Genomic DNA, 17,493 nt, shown 5'->3' with positions numbered 1-17,493 from the left:
GAGGTACTAACAAACAAATTTAAACACTTTACCTTTTTATAATATTAGTACTAATATTATTCCATACCTGTAATAAAGGGGGTATGTCGGGCGTTAGTCTGCTATTACTGGGCTCTCCCCGACTGTTGTATGAGCCAGGTCCATTTACCTGTAAAATTTGTTAATATCATGTATTTAACTGTAAATCTGATCTATTTACTATGATTTTAACTAAAAAATGTGCACTTACAGTCATAATTATTCAAAATAATTCATATTTTTTTTTTATAACTATCTCATTTGTGACTAACTTCAAGCGCCTATGATTTAACACCCGTATACTTCAGACCGTATTTTTTGTTCATAATAGCGCCATCTAGCGGCACACGGCCGAACTACTACATAACTTACACAAGTAAGGCTGGAGGCGTGCCGCAGCGTGGTGGGCATGTGCGCGGACAGCAGCGAGCCGGTGGACGCGGCGCCCGACAGCGTGTACGAGCACTGGTACGTGGAGCGACCGCCGCGCGTCCGGTCCTCTCTGATCGCTGGAACATAATGCGGTTGTTAAGGGGCTCCCACATGTGTTATAAAATGTTAAACAATGTTTTCTAACACGGTAACATTCAAAGTTACATTTTGTCCTAAACACCTATAAAAGTTGTACATTGTGTTATTAAACATCGTAAATTGTAAATCTTACGATTGTAACAGTCTATGACAGTCAGTTCAGTGCACTTTTCGAGGCAAGTCGTTAATAAAGTGCAAAAGGTGTTGCTTATTGAGCTGGTTTACTTTTTGTTAAACCATTTTATACCGACTGTGTGAGCGCATCTTTACAATTCCGTGCAATTAGATTTCGCAGCGCATGGTAAAAATATAAGATTTATCCGACTCAATAAATATTGCAAAGTAATGTAAAAATTCTAAAATACTATTGTAATCACTTAAGAACAGTTTGTAAACACTCAGTTGTATAGTCTACTTTCAATCGTCATACCAGTAACTTTAAAGAGTGATGAAGTGATTAATGACGATTTTACTGAAAACAATAAAAAAAAACTTCGAAGACGGTAATTATGGTTCATGGTAATGACAACTATGGAAATGATAATATAATCTAAATAGCAAAAGTTACCTTCTAACTTCATTCCGCATCCGAGACACTTATCGAACCTGCACGCGGGACATTTCTTCCTGGTGGCGACGGTGACGGGACAGTTGCCCCCGCGCAGACACATGTAGTTCTTGCGGTTCTGCACAGTGCGCTTGAAGAAACCCTTGCACGACTCACACGAGAAGATCCCGTAGTGGAAGCCGCTTATCTTGTCGCCGCATATGGGGCACGGACTGTGAAAATATGGTAATGATTAATATTCGAAGAACTGTACATAATAATGGAAATGATGTGTCATTACCGTCAGTGTGCTGGAATTTTAAATAAACAGTAGAGTTAGGAAACTTATTGATGAGGATTTAAAAAAACGGTTTAGTAGAAGTGTATGTTGCAAATTCTAAGATTCTAGGTTCAATTTAAAGCGAGGCATTTATGCAATACTATACTATTATAAGAACGTTGTGCCGTTACAGTCCAATTTACCTGTTAATCAGCTGTTGCCTGCTGATGCCCTGGTGATGGTGGAGCCTGTCGTCTGCGGGCTCGGTGTCGTCGTCGTGTGCGGGGGACAGCACGCCGGCCGGCTCCCGGTACACCACGTGCGGGTGCCGGCCCTGGGTAACAAAATACAGTCGGGTTTGTCAAATAATCATAACATTGAAAAATGTGCGTGAAATCAACGTGTCTACCTATTTTAAATTAACATGACAAAAAAATAATATAGCACTGTTTTCTAATATAGATAGGAAATACGGTGTATAATATATCCATTAACTTTTTACTTCACCAAATAACACAATATTTACTTTTTACAAAGATTGTAGAAATAGTACCTCCTTATAACATTTCAAAGTCCGCCGAATTTTTGGAATAGTACAAGTTAACCGCAAAATAGCAACATTCAATTGATGTTAAAATTTAAATAAAAAAGTTAATTGCAATTGCGCATCGCTATAATTTAGCGGCCACGAATGGTTAAAATTTGTTTATACTGAACTTATCATGAATCACCTAAAATTAATTAATGAACGAATGAATGAGTCTTAACCTGGACTGGCGACTGCGTGGGCGAGAACTCCGAACTATACGAGTAGCAGGAGGAGTGCGACGCGTCGCTGTTGTTCCGCGACAGCGACGGCGTGTAGTGACGCGATGCGCGCGGACTCGCCGACGGACTGCTGTACACGCTGGAATATCAATAGAAATTATTTCTTAACCGGCAAACGAGTGAGTCACCTAATGTTAAGTAAGTATTTGAGAAATAGATTTAATTAGAGCATATACGTAATATAGCAATATTCGGAGCTCGTAATTCAAAAGCAGCTATTTATAAAGTAACTACGCCTACGGTTCCTAATACAACATTAATACCCCTATGAATGCTAGCTATGAAAAATCTAACTGACTTCATTTGTCTTGGGGGCCGTTCAAGTATTACGTAACGCAATTTGGAGGCAGGGGGGTCTTGTAAAACGTAACGATACGTTACAGGGGCGGGAGGGGTCCTTGAGGTGGGGGGGTCAAAAATCTTTAAAAATTGCGTTAAGTAATACTGGAACGGCCCCTTGGTCGTCATATCAAGCAGTTGAAAACCAAGCGAAAAGTTGATAAATTGATTTTAAAATACATTTACTACAGTGTTACCTGTGCGTGTACATAGAGTGGACCGCCGAGTCGGTGCTGGCGCTGGACTGCACTCGCGGCAGGCGGCCGAGCGACGGCGAGCCGTGCGACGCTCCGATCAGCTTGTCCATAGCCGTTGACGGCTCGCACTTTAACTCTGGAATATAGAAAATATCAATATAATATTATCGTTTATTATAATATGGATTAGACATTCATGTACCTTCTGTACCTATCTACTCAAAAACTTAGCTTACTTTCCAGTTTAATCTCTTTGATATAGGAACACTACCACGAGCAGAATTTAATACGTATTTGCTACGAAATGTGTGCAATAGTTGTGGATCGTAACTCTTAAAAATATTCCCCTTATTCATAGACGTTATTTATCTAAGGACGGAGCATTGCTGTGATTGTGTGAAGTCTGTTTCTCAGTGCCTACGGCATGGTAGCCTTCGCAGTGCGTAGACATAGGACCTTTGTGATTGGCTAATATTCAGATACAACTTGAATCTAGTTGGCTCTCAGGTAAAGCTGAACAAACAGCAAGCTGTCAGATAAACAAAGCTGTCAAACAGACTTGTTATCACAACAATACTCCATCCTTAAATAAATAACGTCTATGAATAAGGGAGTAAGGTATAAACTTTATTATGTGATGGTAATGACAACGATGGTAATGATATTGAAGAAAACTATTCTAAATTTTAAAAAAAATTACCTGATAACTGCATCTCCTTCTTGATAGTAAGATTTTGGACCTCGCCCAAGTTCGTCTGCATGTGCGGCGCCGAGCCTTGGTCCGAGAGTGCTAGGGACTTGGCGCTGTTCGTGGGCGAGGAGGGCCGCCGCGCCAGCGACAGCGATGTGTTGTCTGTTAATACAGATATCTGGAATCATAGACAAACTAAATGAGACCTGGTCACAGAGTCTGATAGTGTATATAATAATTATTATCTACATACGCATCTAAGCAATATTGTACAACTATACATTGATATTTGTAGCTAGTGGTAGATTATTGATATTAATATGTCTTGGGAGATTGAGATTTGGTTATGAATTCAGTAAAGTTCCGTACAGACAACTGTATGGCACTTTTTTTGTATTCTGAACGACGATATATTTGTTTCTTGGCTTTCCAGCGAGGATTGGACCGAGTCCATAACTTAATTGAATATGCAATTTCAAAAAGGGCACATCTTATTAATGTCATATCTAGATCTATATCGAGAAGTGAATATATAATAACAAATAACAACAACATTTCTGTAATTTTTTATCACTATTTGAACCCAAATTGTAAACCAAAAATAAATTGAAAACACTTTACACTTTAGAAAATTTCCATTGTCTGAACTTGTTACATTTTCGGACATGTGCGCTTTTCGAAATTGCATTTACAATTATACCCTACACCGGCATACCATCCAAAAGCTGTTGCCTCTTGCAACTCATACAAGACGGCCCCAGGGTATGTTATCGCACTAAATAGTTGCGCGGACCAAATACCGTACCAATGACGTTTTATAAATAGACGTGTCATAGACTAACAAAATTGCACACAAAAACAGCGCACTATTTACTATAATCACATACTTGTACAGCCCTAATAGCTCGCATTGATAGAGCCCGAGCAACGACCGCCGTGTACATCTAGTTTATTGGTCTCTGGTCGCCATGACAGTCGAATAAAATGCATTTATTAGTAAAAATAAAATAAATAGTGTATACTTATTACTAACGTATCAAATGAAACGTTTTTTTTATTCACAGTTGGAGTATAATTTGTACATCGTCTAAAAACACAGGAAGGCATTTTATTCATAAAAAAAAAAACAAAAAATTGTAAACTGACTAGCCGCGACAGTGGTTGGAGATTGACTAAGTGAATGTCGGGCAATTACCTTGCTTTCGTCTTGCCAGTATTAAGCTCGTACAACGTATCTGTGTAATAAAAACATCTTAGTACCCTGTTCATGCTGAGACTGCGCTGGTGCGGCTGCAGCGGCGCGGAGTACTTGAGGTCGAGCACGCGCTGGTCGTCCGCGCTTTGGAACGGCTCGCCCTTCATCGGCTCCGTCTTTATCGTCACGTTCCGGAGAGTGTCGATCGAGTCCCGCGACGACTGCAGGTCCATGAAACTGCTGTTTTCATCTGGAGACCATGTTTTACAAGTTTAGTTTTATTTATTCATTTTATTGTTAGATCGTGGTAATTACCACATAATTACTAATTGGAAGAAATTACTGAACTAGGACAGTTCTGTATCGCAGGGTGTTTTAAGTATATTACCTATTATGTTTAAAGTTATGTTTATGCAACGTGGAGTATAGAAAAACATTTTATAACTTAAGCTGGTACCTATGTGTATAGTGTAACCAGGCCTACTCTACTACTGAGAGGTTTTTAACAGAGGTGCGTGCCCTTCGATTTTGAACCTATACATATATTCGTCCAAGGGTGTTTCCAAGGGGCGAGGGGCAGGGAGGGGCAACTGCCCGCTCCTAGAGATTCAAAACAGTTGCCAAATGTAAAGCAACGAAAGTTCTATGTCTTTAACTTGACTTGCTTGATCGATCATTTCCGTATATAATTCCATTTCTAATATTCCGTACGCTCAATTACGTTCTGCTCTATATTATTGTTAAAGCGGGAAAGGGGGAGTGGGGAGGAACATGTGCTCTCGACTTTACCTACAATTCATAGTTTTCTCATTCTCCATATCTATTTGCCCCCCCTAGGCCATGGGCTGGCGACGCTCTTGTATTCGTCTCGCCAGTCCGTTCCACTCCTAACTAGGCCACCGTCGCTTTTAATAATTAGTAAGAATAACCTTTTATCTCACCGTTATTTGCGCACGTGTCGATAACCATCTCCGAGTCGGAGAGCTCGCCCTCCCACGACATAGGCCGCTCGCGGTCGTTGTTCTGCAGCTCGCACTGAGCGCCGCTCGACGATCGTTTCTTCTTGTTTCTCATGTTTACCTAGAAAAAACATTTACATACATTATTATGACTTGAAAATACACCGCTCGGCGAAATTACTGAAGCTTTGAAACTACTTTTAATTCATTATGACTTGAATAAAAATACCGCTACCGTAATTACTGGACTTCGAAACTGGAACTGAATGGCAAGGCGACTAAACCGATCGCCTGATGGTAAGCGATACGACCAGCCCAACAGGAACACTCCATTCTTCTTATATACAGATGTCAATTCAACCGGCTTAGTACACTTTAGTATATTGTATTTGGAAACTACCATAAGGAAGATGTAACAAAACAGTTATTTGAAATATTTAATATCGAAGTTTATTGGAGATAATTACGATACATAAATAACATTAGTTTATTGGGCACCTATATATTATGTTATATGAACAATAGTGGAAAAATAATATAACAGGGGTTGTAATAGACGACAGGACTATCGCTAATTACAAAAAAATAAATACTTTGCCTTTGTCATTGTATAGAAGCCAGAGTTAAGTTGCTTTTTTATCCTAGTATTGATGTTATGATATATAGTGTAATGAGGGCCATTGCCTTTATCGACAGTTGCCAGAGTCATGGCGGCTTCTGACTGGATGTAAGTCTACTGACCCCGGAACGCAACTCGTCGGATAGTCGCTATCGCTGTTTTTAACCATGTTTCAATGTTATCCACTTGGGTACAAAATATTTCCGGTAACCTTCAGTACGCATAAACAACACAAGACAATTTCTGCTCAACGAGCCTCGACATCATAGCTAACATAAACCACAACCTCATAGCATTTATCACCTCTAAGACTACAAGAATCTTCGGTCATATTCATAGCTATTAAAATTTCAGAGGATAATGGATTTGCGCATTTGACTACCATTTTCAGTATAAGAAACGAATCCGAGTACGTTATTTCTCAGCTACTCATTTTATTCGTTCAGCCGTGGCGAAGGGGGACATTTTTCGAAAGGGTTGTACAAAAATGATAGACTTAAAACTTTCGAAAATAAGCGTGCGCTCAAAAAATTCTGGGTACTACTAATATGTATAAATGTATTTTGTAAATTGTATCAATGATAATTAGATTTTACATGCTACGAAAGAAAAGCCGGTAGGAATCTGTTATATGGACGCTTCGCCACTTTCGTTCACCTTTGTCAGTATTTTTAATACATTTTCCAGTATTGCATGTCCCAAAGTAAGAAGCCTTGAATCAGACGACAATTCCTAAAATTAAAGCAAATCGTATTTGTGAACTGCAGCATAGGTGCAAAAATTTCCTTCGGCGATCACGGCAAAGAGTAGGTTGAAATCAAGTTGATTAACTTACCTCGTATTGGTGCTGGGTGAAGTCGATCTTGGAGATCTCCGCATCAGTGGAGTCTTCGTCAAGTGGCTCCGAAGAGACACTGATGCGAACTCCGCTCGAACTGTACGAGAACGGGCCTGGAAAGTACAACAGTTTACGTTAATAACCTTCGATTTTAATATTGATGATTCTATACTAATATATCGCACCTTTAGAAATTACAAAGATGCAAGTGCAAAACACCATTAAAATATTATGTAATTACGACATTTAAAAAGTGACAAACTATCCAATGAAACATCGAGTTTCGTGTAATTACCGAAAGTCGATGTTACAGATGCAAAAGAGTGCTAAAGAGTCAATTTGTTTCTTTGTTCGCGCTTGTTTCAGGAACTACTAGACCGATTTTGATTTTTTTTTTCATTAATAGGAACCAACTGTATTCCTGAGTGTTATAGGCTACTTTTTATCCCTGGAAAATATAACCGTGGAGCAAGCTCTTATGGTCCTATAACGTTTACCGTGTTTACGGTTGTCACTTTAGTTGTCACTATCTATTGATGTACACAATGTATTAGGTAGCAATCAAAAATTTCGTCAGCCTGATGAATAATTAGGACCCTTTACATCGGAACACAGCAGCGTACACTGGTCAGCGGTAGAAATTAACATTGCGATGGTAGTCTTATATACACAACCATTCACAAAAAGAGACGACATTTATCCAATCGACTCTGATATTGTACTAATGATAGAAAATGTATTTATACATTTATTTACATTTTTAGAGTCTTGTATAAAATTAGGTATACTCATATAACCACTTCACACAAACCCGGATTCAGTGTATTAATTCCGTGTCCTTTGTCTGTTCGTATTTGTACAAAGCGTAAACATAAACAAGCCTTCCCCATCAAGTTGGTTCGTCGACCGCGCTATCACCGCTTTTTACTATAATTTTATTGCACGAGGTATTATCTGTCATAGTGCTGTTCTGTGTCGACTGTCGATAGAGCTTCATGACAATGTTAACTGGGCTGTTGCTTAATAACATTAACGATTATTCTACCGGCTAATTGGTTATATTATATGTAATCGTAACCTTGATCTGATGTCGGTTTCTACAAAAATATACTTTTACGCCCTTATTCATAGCCGTTTTATCAAAGGACGGTTAATATTGTTATATCTCAATATTAGCCAATCACAATGGCTCTATGTCTGCGCACTGCGAAGGCTGCCATGCCGTCAGCACTGAGAAACAGACTTGTTATCATAGCTTTACTTCGTCCTTAAATAAAAAACGTCTACGAATAAGGGGGTTAGTATTTATAATTCTATTTGATTTATGATTTTTTTGTAAATCTGTTGTTTTAGTGTCTTCAATATAATTTCTGATACAAAAGTGAAAAATAATTAATGTTTTCCTTCCATATTTGAAGTTAACAGTCCTGTTTTATTATTAACGTGAAGGTTGAGAAATGATATAACTTTATGTTTATTGCCCAGTCACGCATGAACCACTGCATTTAAATGTAACAAACTTATGAATTACATCCTAGATAACCTTATGCTACTTTTTATATTTAAATCACATCTAGTGAGATATATTTTGGAAAATAGTTTCATATTGCGGGATTTTTATTTCTGAAAAGCTTTCTAAGGGGTAATACGCGAACGAAAGCTGACAGTATTACATGCTGTATTTACCACAGGTATTGTGTTTTCGTGAAGAAGACGCGAAAAAATAACCATATTTTCCTTTTTAACGTTATTTTCTTCTGATTTGATTTCAGTAATTACTTGCATTAACGCTTAAGCATTAGGTTCGGTGGGTATGGAACGGACTGTCGAGACGAATGTTCGCAGGTTCGAATCCGAAGGGCACACATTTCTGACTTTTCTAAAATTATGTATGTATTCTTTATGAGTCAAGTATAAACGGGAAAACTCATAACGTGATTGAAATTTGTTTCAGTATATTCTGTATCCTATCCTCTTCTCTGTTTAATGAGATGCTATACCTATATAAATCAAGCTACACAGTGATTTTTACTGATATTTAATGTGCTAAGAATGCAATGCTAATTAATTATGATCGCATTATCAGTTTTATCACTGAATAACGATAAAATTTTAATCAGCAAAATTACATGTGTATAATTATAGTATGGAATTTCTATCGCAAAATTAAATATTTTAAAAATTTTAAGGTATTACATAAACACATTAGTATTGTGATATAAAATACCGCATTTAGATATTATAATATTTTATTAAAATTAATTTCTTTTTCTATTTTTATCGCAGTTAATATTCGTAAAAATTACAATTAGTTTTCTGTTTTAGTTTAAAGCCACAAATCTATTTATATAATAAGATAATATTATAGGGATGTGTAATATTTAAGTTGTGAACAAAGCCTGTCGATTGAACATCCCATTTTTATATTACACCAAGAAAGTTACCTAAAAGAAAACAACTAATAATATCAAGAAATCGCAGAATAAAACTATTGCAACACTGGATTATAAAGGTATCGTCATTGAATAAACTATAAACTCGTGCATTACCGCGGCGAAGGCTTTACCCCGCATTTCAATCAGCCGAACGATAAACAAAGCAAGGTCCCAAAACTTATGAATCTACCTGTTTGTTATTCAAGCGTCTTGTACGACCGGATGGCGTATATGTTATTAAAAATAAATCCTTCATTGTGCGTAGGATGTTTTCGATCCTGTAGAATCGCGGAATGCGAATAAACCTGTCGCTTCTAAAAAGTGAACGACTAACGGCCATTTTCAATAAATAATCCTAATCGCATTTTTTGATCTATCTCAAAAATGAGCCAATGAGAACAAAGGTTTTTTGACATGCTTACAATGAGTTATTTTGATTGGTTCATTCTCGGAATCGGATTGAAGATTGAGATTGGGATCGTTTATTGGAAACAGCTGTCTATCAATAACGACTACACAATAATCCAGTTTAGATAATACTTAATTAGGCACTGGCTGATTTTGATAAGTGCATACACAATACCACGTGACGGTTAAATTTTATCCTTCAATCTTTGAATTCGGAATCTTTGCCCGTTTCACTGCGTGTGACACGTCAGACAATATTTTTGAATAGCGAATTCCTTCCAACTAAATTTGATTATTACTGTTTGATTTGAATAAATTTTTAAACTCCAAAAGAATTAATTATATTAAATTATAATTCAATTGTGAAAATATTATTCTTGCTTTCATAATTTTTGTTTAAATTTCATTTGTCTGATCAAAATTTCTTTATAATTTCGAAGACATATCAATGAATATTAATAACTTTTGACCATACTTAGTGTACTTATATACACATACACTCACGACTTTTATCCGCGAAGAGGTAGGCAGATACGCAACTGGCGAACCCATTTTCCGCCGTGTATATTATGTCGCATGATTTAGGAGGCGAGCCTATCGCAATATCCGGGTATCGAACCTGAACCTCAACACTGCAGTCGCACCATAATATAACTACGCTACCGATAAAACCTTATATAAATAAAATGATAAGTGATCTTACCATTACTGGTCTCTGAGCCCGACATGCTGATAGTGGTGACTGAAACGTGACCCCCTTCCACCTTCACAGCGTTTCCCTCACTGGTCATCTCGCTGCTCATCACATTACCGCGACTATCGATACTTTTGTCATCGATAATAACACTACACTACACTAGAGCACCGTGCACGTAAAGTCTAAAAATGTATACAAAATACTGTTCGTTGGAAAACTCTTCAAAAACTATGTCTTCTCGGCATTATGCTCCATAAAAAATATTTATCTATGTATATTCGATCACCTCGCGTGTTTGTTCATTTTTAAGGCAACAGTTGGATTCAGTCTTGCGTTGTGTTTCTCACATATTCTTGATACGTTATCGTTGTTTCGGCAAGAACTTTCTTTCGTCAGTGGAATCGTACGATTACAACCCAATGATGAAACCAGCATCTTGGGTAATCTGTAACAAGAAACATTAATGATTAGACAAAATTTCATACAAAAATATTATTTCGATAACGCACTTACATACCACAAAATGGTATTGTTTATGTTTGACGCGGCGCAAGGATTAAAAAATAAATGCGGTTCAAAAAGGAACAAAACAAATGGTACGCAAGTCTGAGTCCAAATAAATTCCTATTGGGTACAATGTACAAAGCGTGTGTGTGTAGTTTGGAAACGTGTGTGTGTTGTGTACACGCACGGGCGCGGGCTGACGCGGGGCGGCGCTCGGCGCGTCGCGCGGCCTTGCCAGCGCGCCCAGTGTTGCGCGATAGTGGCCCGATATTATTATCGATACGACGCGACGCGCCGACCCCTCGTGTCATTGGCATTCTGTTTACGAGGGCGAAGCTCGCCCGAGATAACGAACCAATGCGTCACACGCACTTACTCAATGAATTGCCGTTTTGGTGAACATAACATTTGTTTTTATAAAATATTTTTGTGTTACAATTTATAAGTCTGATACAAATTGATTTGACATGCTTAATTATATTTTCTCCTGAAGTCTAAAAGTAGAATAAGCATCGTCTATCGATAAAACACACTCACTAATACGTTGGAAGGAAGGGAGTGGGGGAGGGGCGATGTGCGGCCTTCACGGAGCCGGTTGTACCGACCGGCCGGCCGCGAGCATTTCGCCTTTCGCGCGCAGGACTGGTCCGTCGCCGCGCCGCGCCGCTCCCAATACTACCGACAACTTAACCGCGCCGCGGCGTTATATTCGACGGTGCAAACGATGACTATGAAATGCAGTAGGCGATTTAATACAATACTTTATTAAAAAAATTATTATATAATTAGTAAAAATTATTAATACTACTAAAGCTAAATCTACTGTTGGTAATCTATTCTGCACTCAGACATTAGGTTCCGCGCAGATTAAATAAACATAAAAGGGGGATATCAGTTTCCAACGTCTGTCTGGTAGACCAATTAGCGTTCAATAAAGTCCCTTGCCCCCAGACATTTCTCAGTTATCGCTATCAAATACAGAGACAGCTATTGCAGTTGCCTTAGCAACGTCATTAGCTGACAATTACACAACGTATCACCGCTTTATAAACGTCTATTTATGCAGATTCCTACTCAATAAATATGTAAGTGCATTTAAAATTGACTACAAGATCTCATTCAAAATGAACTTAAGAACACTGATACAAGGAAATGTTAAAAACATCTTTAAGCTGTAAGCGAATGTGACGTATATCTTGTCTTATTCTATAATTAAATCGAGTTGTTGTGATCAAACATCTTGCATCTCTTTCGCCTTATGGTGCTTTTAACGTCAAAGAGTAAGACAGATGGAAATTTTGTGTCCTAATAAAAGGAGTTCATTCGCACGCAAGATGGCGTCATCGTGGCCTAGACAAGGCCGAGCGGTCATTTGTACGATACGCCAGACGAGCTGCTTTGTCTGCGTTTTATTTATGGTTTATTTAAGCAATATGGAAAGTTGTTATTAATTTCTCAAATTACAAATCACGTATAGCATAACATGTAATAAACACTTAAATGTACTTTGTAACTCATATTTTCCTTTATTAATAAAACAAATATACCAGTAAAAATTCTTTAAAATAGATGATGGCGTTAAAACTATGAAATACAGTTGTGCGTGGGGTAATTATCAAAACTTATCATTTTAAAGATATGATAACGCCTTGACAGAAATAGCCATAGGTTTATCAGTACGATAACCGCCACAAATTTTAAACGAAACATTGCTTAAATGCACAAATAAACAGGAGAATGGGTTCATCACATACTTTAACTTGTATCTATCAGTACGACAGTAATGTCCTTGCCTTGTTGTTCCACAAGTAAGTTTTCGATAAGAACGCTACGTGAGACGAGGCGTCGACCGATAATTATCTTAAGGTCGCAGCACTATGTGTGACGTAAACATATCGCCATTTATTGTGATAGCGGAGGTACCTACTTTAACACAGGTGCAAGTTTATTTAAACAATGAATGATATATGTATGTGCGTTTTGCACACTAAATATTTGTCAGGATACATTATTTCCTTCAAGAATTTGACATGATAGTGCTGCAGGAGATAACAATTCGACAAATATATTAATTAGAATAATCGACGATTTTTTCTTTTTTAAGTACAGAGCCCGAATATATATTTTTTTCAATAGAATAGCTGTCGACGATTTTTTCTTTTTTTAAGTGTGAATATACTTATATATATTTTCAATTACGATGGTCACGTTGCTATAGCTACGGTTGTCACAGAATGCTTAAATTAACTGACAGTTTTGCTATAACTGCATATATGATATAGTCAATGAGAAAGTAGAAATATATAAGTCAGTTATACTGGCCAAGTCATAGCATAAACGGAGTATTTATCAGGATACAAACTATATTATATGTTACTTAGGTACAGCACTGCGGTTTGCTTTTTAGTCTTACTTGGTTATTGACTTAAGTACAACGATGACAAACTGACCACATTTTACCGACACTCAATTCGCCACATTCACTTTGATAGATGTCGTTACTAAAATGATTTATCGATAATTAAAACTAACTCCAAGCGACATACACAGTATCCCGAACAAGGTGGACTCATTAGGCGGTTTAACGTTAGAGGAAAACTTTTATGGTAACTTTCCTACAACCTTGACCCCGATGGTTGCAGGTCGTCTATCCCTGATGCCGACGTACCCTGTCACCCACGCGGTAACTAAAATAGACAAGGTTGTTACACCCCAGCGTAAATACAAACCCATGAACTTGAGAACAAAGAACTCGGTCTCATTGACCACTTTAATGGCAATGGAAATAACGTAACTAATGACGAAATCTTTACTAATTCGAACCATACGCTGTTACTTATTTTTAGACATGTTCAGTTCAATGACATGGTTACTAATATTTTATATTGGAATATGATTAATTTCATTTTACATTCGATGGTTACAATTTACTTACTACGCATAATATTCTTATAAAATAATTGACGTGATATAATTAATATGATTTATCTTTATGCGTATGTACCTATATCAAATAACAAACTCCAAGAACAGTAACAATAGACGTGATATTTGAAGAGGCACTTCTTCAGTGTGTAATTAGTAATACATGTGTCCTTAGCCTTGTGCTAGTCGCATCTTAGTCATGGTGGTGAGGTGAATGACTTGCGAGAGAAATGTGATGTTCTAGGCCGTCCGTTCGTAAGTATATTCTCGTATTGTCGAAGCACGTGGCTTTCTTAGCTTGCAACATAGTACGGGACAAGTAAATTGTGATTTCCGTATTTCGTAAAACGTGCTCTGGAGGGTAATGCGATACAAATTGTGTTGATATACGAGTCAACTCAGAGTCAACAAATATAGGAATAAAAGGAATATAATCTTCTTTATGCAGTATACCTATTTTAAGGATAGCTGATAAAAAAATATTTTATATTATTAATTAAAAAAAAGGGCGGCCATAATGTGTTCAATGTCCCTGAACGTTAAACAAAATTTTAAACTTTGAGACAATATCTCGTTATTAAAAAATATGGACAAAATAACATCAATAGTGATAAGGTTTACAATAAATAAACAAAATACTCTATAGCAACAAAAAAAACATAAATGAATAAATTACAACATAACAATAGTTTTGTAAATAAATAATTAAGATAATGTTCTAGCTCAATAAAACTGTATCTACTGAAGCATCATTTTTAGGATAATATAAAAACTATCGACATTTCGTATAAACCACACTTTCACGCACTATTTCATTCATGTAACCTATGGATGTGCAAAGTCACATATAAATTAAATTAACATAATAATTCTATTTACGATTCTAATTTACAATTTGAAGGTCTTTGTTACCGTACGTTTAGAGAACAACGTCAGCTTTTATGCTAAAAAATAAAAAATAAACGCAACCAAAATTTGCACCGAATAAAACTAAGGCACGATCGTACGGTAAGGTAAGATTTTTAACCTGTGTTTAATTTTTAAATCTACCACGTATTTTTTTTATTTGATACTAGTTGACGCGACCGACGTTGTCCCGTCTTAACTATGAATTTGCAGCGCGCATTCTGTCAGTCGCTGACAGTTAGGGATTGCAATCCGGTACAAACTTAAATCCGGCCGGATTCAGCCGGAATCACGAGAATTCCGCCGGATCCGGATTGGTATTTTGGGTGTCCAACATAGCGCATATTTATAACTTCATGGCATAATATAAGGAACAATCTACGGGGAAAAATGATTCCTTGACGCTTGAAAATTTGTTCAGATGGTAACATCGCGCGCCTCGGTTTTGCATACGCCGTGTTTTTTAGTACTTTCGCACGGTTTTGATAGAGAAATTACGTTTTTCTTATTATATCGGAACCAGCCACCGGATCCGGTGATATTGCTGGATCCGGTAGGCAACGAAAACGTACCGGATCCGCCGGACCGGATTGCAATCCCTACTGACAGTTATACAAAATTAATATATTCGTTAAGTTTTCTTAAATTTTCTAATTTTCCGCGCAAGTTTTTGATTTTTTTCTTTCACAAGAACCTTCTCCTGACAATAATTAACACAACAAAAAAGAATAATCGCAATTGTTCCATCCGTTCACGCGTGATGCGATGACCAAGGGAAATGGACATTCATTTTTATATAATATAGATTGATGTCTAATAGTGATGTAGTGAATATTCGCATTCGCAATAAATTATGCGAATTATATATTTTGCCAATGCTTTTCCACATGGAGTATGAATTTTCACGAAATTAAAATACAACAGATTTGATTGACAATGTTTTTATTGTTTTCTTATTATTTAAAAATATAAAATAACAATTTTTATGATAACAAAAATAAACATCAAACTGTGCTAAACACACATACCTAAATCAAATATTTACTAAGATCACAAAGTAATAGGATCTATTTTATTATTTATACATTATTATGAACAATATATGATAAGCAAACAAAAACATTAACCGTATAAAATAACCGTATGTAGTAAAAAAAATCGATATTCATATCCGCATTTGCAAATATTGGACTGGCATATTCGCATTAGCGAAATATGGGAAATCAATCAACGGTTACATCTTTAATACCTAATTTCTATTGAACGTTTAGCCAAAGGTGCCTATGCCCTAATAATTTGAGAAAAATAAATACTCTATGGTAAATAACTAGGAAAATATAATGTTTTTCAATTGAAATTTAAAAATAATATTAAATTCTACGATATTTTTTATAATTATTGCTACTGCATGATAATAACTCATGCATTTCGTGCTTCAAATCAATTATTTTTAATGAACGACAAAATAGTCTACAACACGTCAGTTGCTTTTAAAACATATTTGATCCGACGGTCTGTGGTTACACTGTCATTTTAATTTTTCAATCGTATAAACATTACATTCCACAATATTTACTAAATTAGTTCAACCTACACCGCATTAGTAAACCGCAAATTAGTTAAGTTGTGTCATAGACAAGTTACTGTATAATGGAGCGGGTTGTGCCATAAATAACAAAAGCAAAGACAACCTATCTATTGTCTCTTGTTAGCTAACGAGGCGATTGTAGCGCAATACTTATGCCGCAGATAAATTATTTATTTCATTGTGTATTAATTTTCGCGCCTTAAATGGCCTAAGGTGTTATGTAGGCCATAAATGGTTTAAGATAACAACCAATGCCTGCAACTGTATTCGATTATTAAATAATTATTCGAAATTTGAAAGCGACGATAGCCTAGTTGGGTATGGAACGGTCTGCCGAGACGAATGTCCGCAGGTTCAAATCCCAAGGGCACACACCTCTGACTTTTCTAAAAAATCATGTGTGTATTCTTTGTGAATTTATCGTTCGCTTTAACGGTGAAGGAAAACATCGTGAGGAAACCTGCACATCTGAGAAGTTCTCTATAGGAATTTCGAAGGTGTGTGAAGTCTACCAATCCGCACTGGGCCAGCGTGGTGGACTAAGGCCTAATCCCTCTCAGTAGTAGAGGAGGCCCGTGCTCAGGAGTGGGCAAGTATATAATACAAGGCTGACATTATTATTATTATTCGAAATTTGAATACGGAGTATCGCCCAACAGTTACCCTCAATTGATTTATGGCCAAATTAGGCGTATCTTACAATTTAAATTGGGTTAAGTGGTCTAGTAACTGTATCTCTACCACAATCTGTACTCATGTTTTAATAGACGTTGTCCTTAATAATTCATTCTGGTACTTATATAAAATAAACCTAAAATATGTACTTTTCGGTATTTTACGAAGGTTGCATGGAAGACACAGCGCTGAACTTTGTTCTGAGATACAATACCATTCGCCCGTACTAACTTGATATTGTGCAAAATTCCACGAAGAATGCATCATATATCCGAATCCCGTCGTCAGATACAATTTCCAACTGGTCAATTAG

General features: G+C 36.8%; 1 protein-coding gene across 2 annotated transcripts in view; it reads right to left on the bottom strand.

Moving 5' to 3' along the window:
* Nucleotides 1-17,493, bottom strand: part of LOC115452202 (nuclear hormone receptor FTZ-F1 beta-like) — a 68,106-nt gene that overhangs the window by 27,469 nt on the left and 23,144 nt on the right. For both annotated transcript variants that reach the window (XM_037444667.1, XM_037444668.1), the window contains exons 2-12: nt 10,589-11,027; nt 7,040-7,155; nt 5,568-5,706; nt 4,692-4,876; nt 3,441-3,609; nt 2,741-2,876; nt 2,145-2,283; nt 1,580-1,710; nt 1,118-1,329; nt 391-527; nt 68-148 (exon numbers count right to left, since the gene is read on the bottom strand). In XM_037444667.1, coding sequence (XP_037300564.1) covers nt 68-148; nt 391-527; nt 1,118-1,329; nt 1,580-1,710; nt 2,145-2,283; nt 2,741-2,876; nt 3,441-3,609; nt 4,692-4,876; nt 5,568-5,706; nt 7,040-7,155; nt 10,589-10,688 — 1,545 coding nt within the window. In that variant the 5' untranslated portion in view covers nt 10,689-11,027. The remainder of the gene's footprint in view (nt 1-67; nt 149-390; nt 528-1,117; nt 1,330-1,579; nt 1,711-2,144; nt 2,284-2,740; nt 2,877-3,440; nt 3,610-4,691; nt 4,877-5,567; nt 5,707-7,039; nt 7,156-10,588; nt 11,028-17,493) is intronic.

This window comes from Manduca sexta, chromosome 28 (genome assembly GCF_014839805.1).
Source record: "Manduca sexta isolate Smith_Timp_Sample1 chromosome 28, JHU_Msex_v1.0, whole genome shotgun sequence".
NCBI classification, from domain to species: domain Eukaryota; kingdom Metazoa; phylum Arthropoda; class Insecta; order Lepidoptera; family Sphingidae; genus Manduca; species Manduca sexta.
Note: the sequence above shows the minus strand (reverse complement) of the source record. Positions and strands in the feature narration are given on the sequence as shown.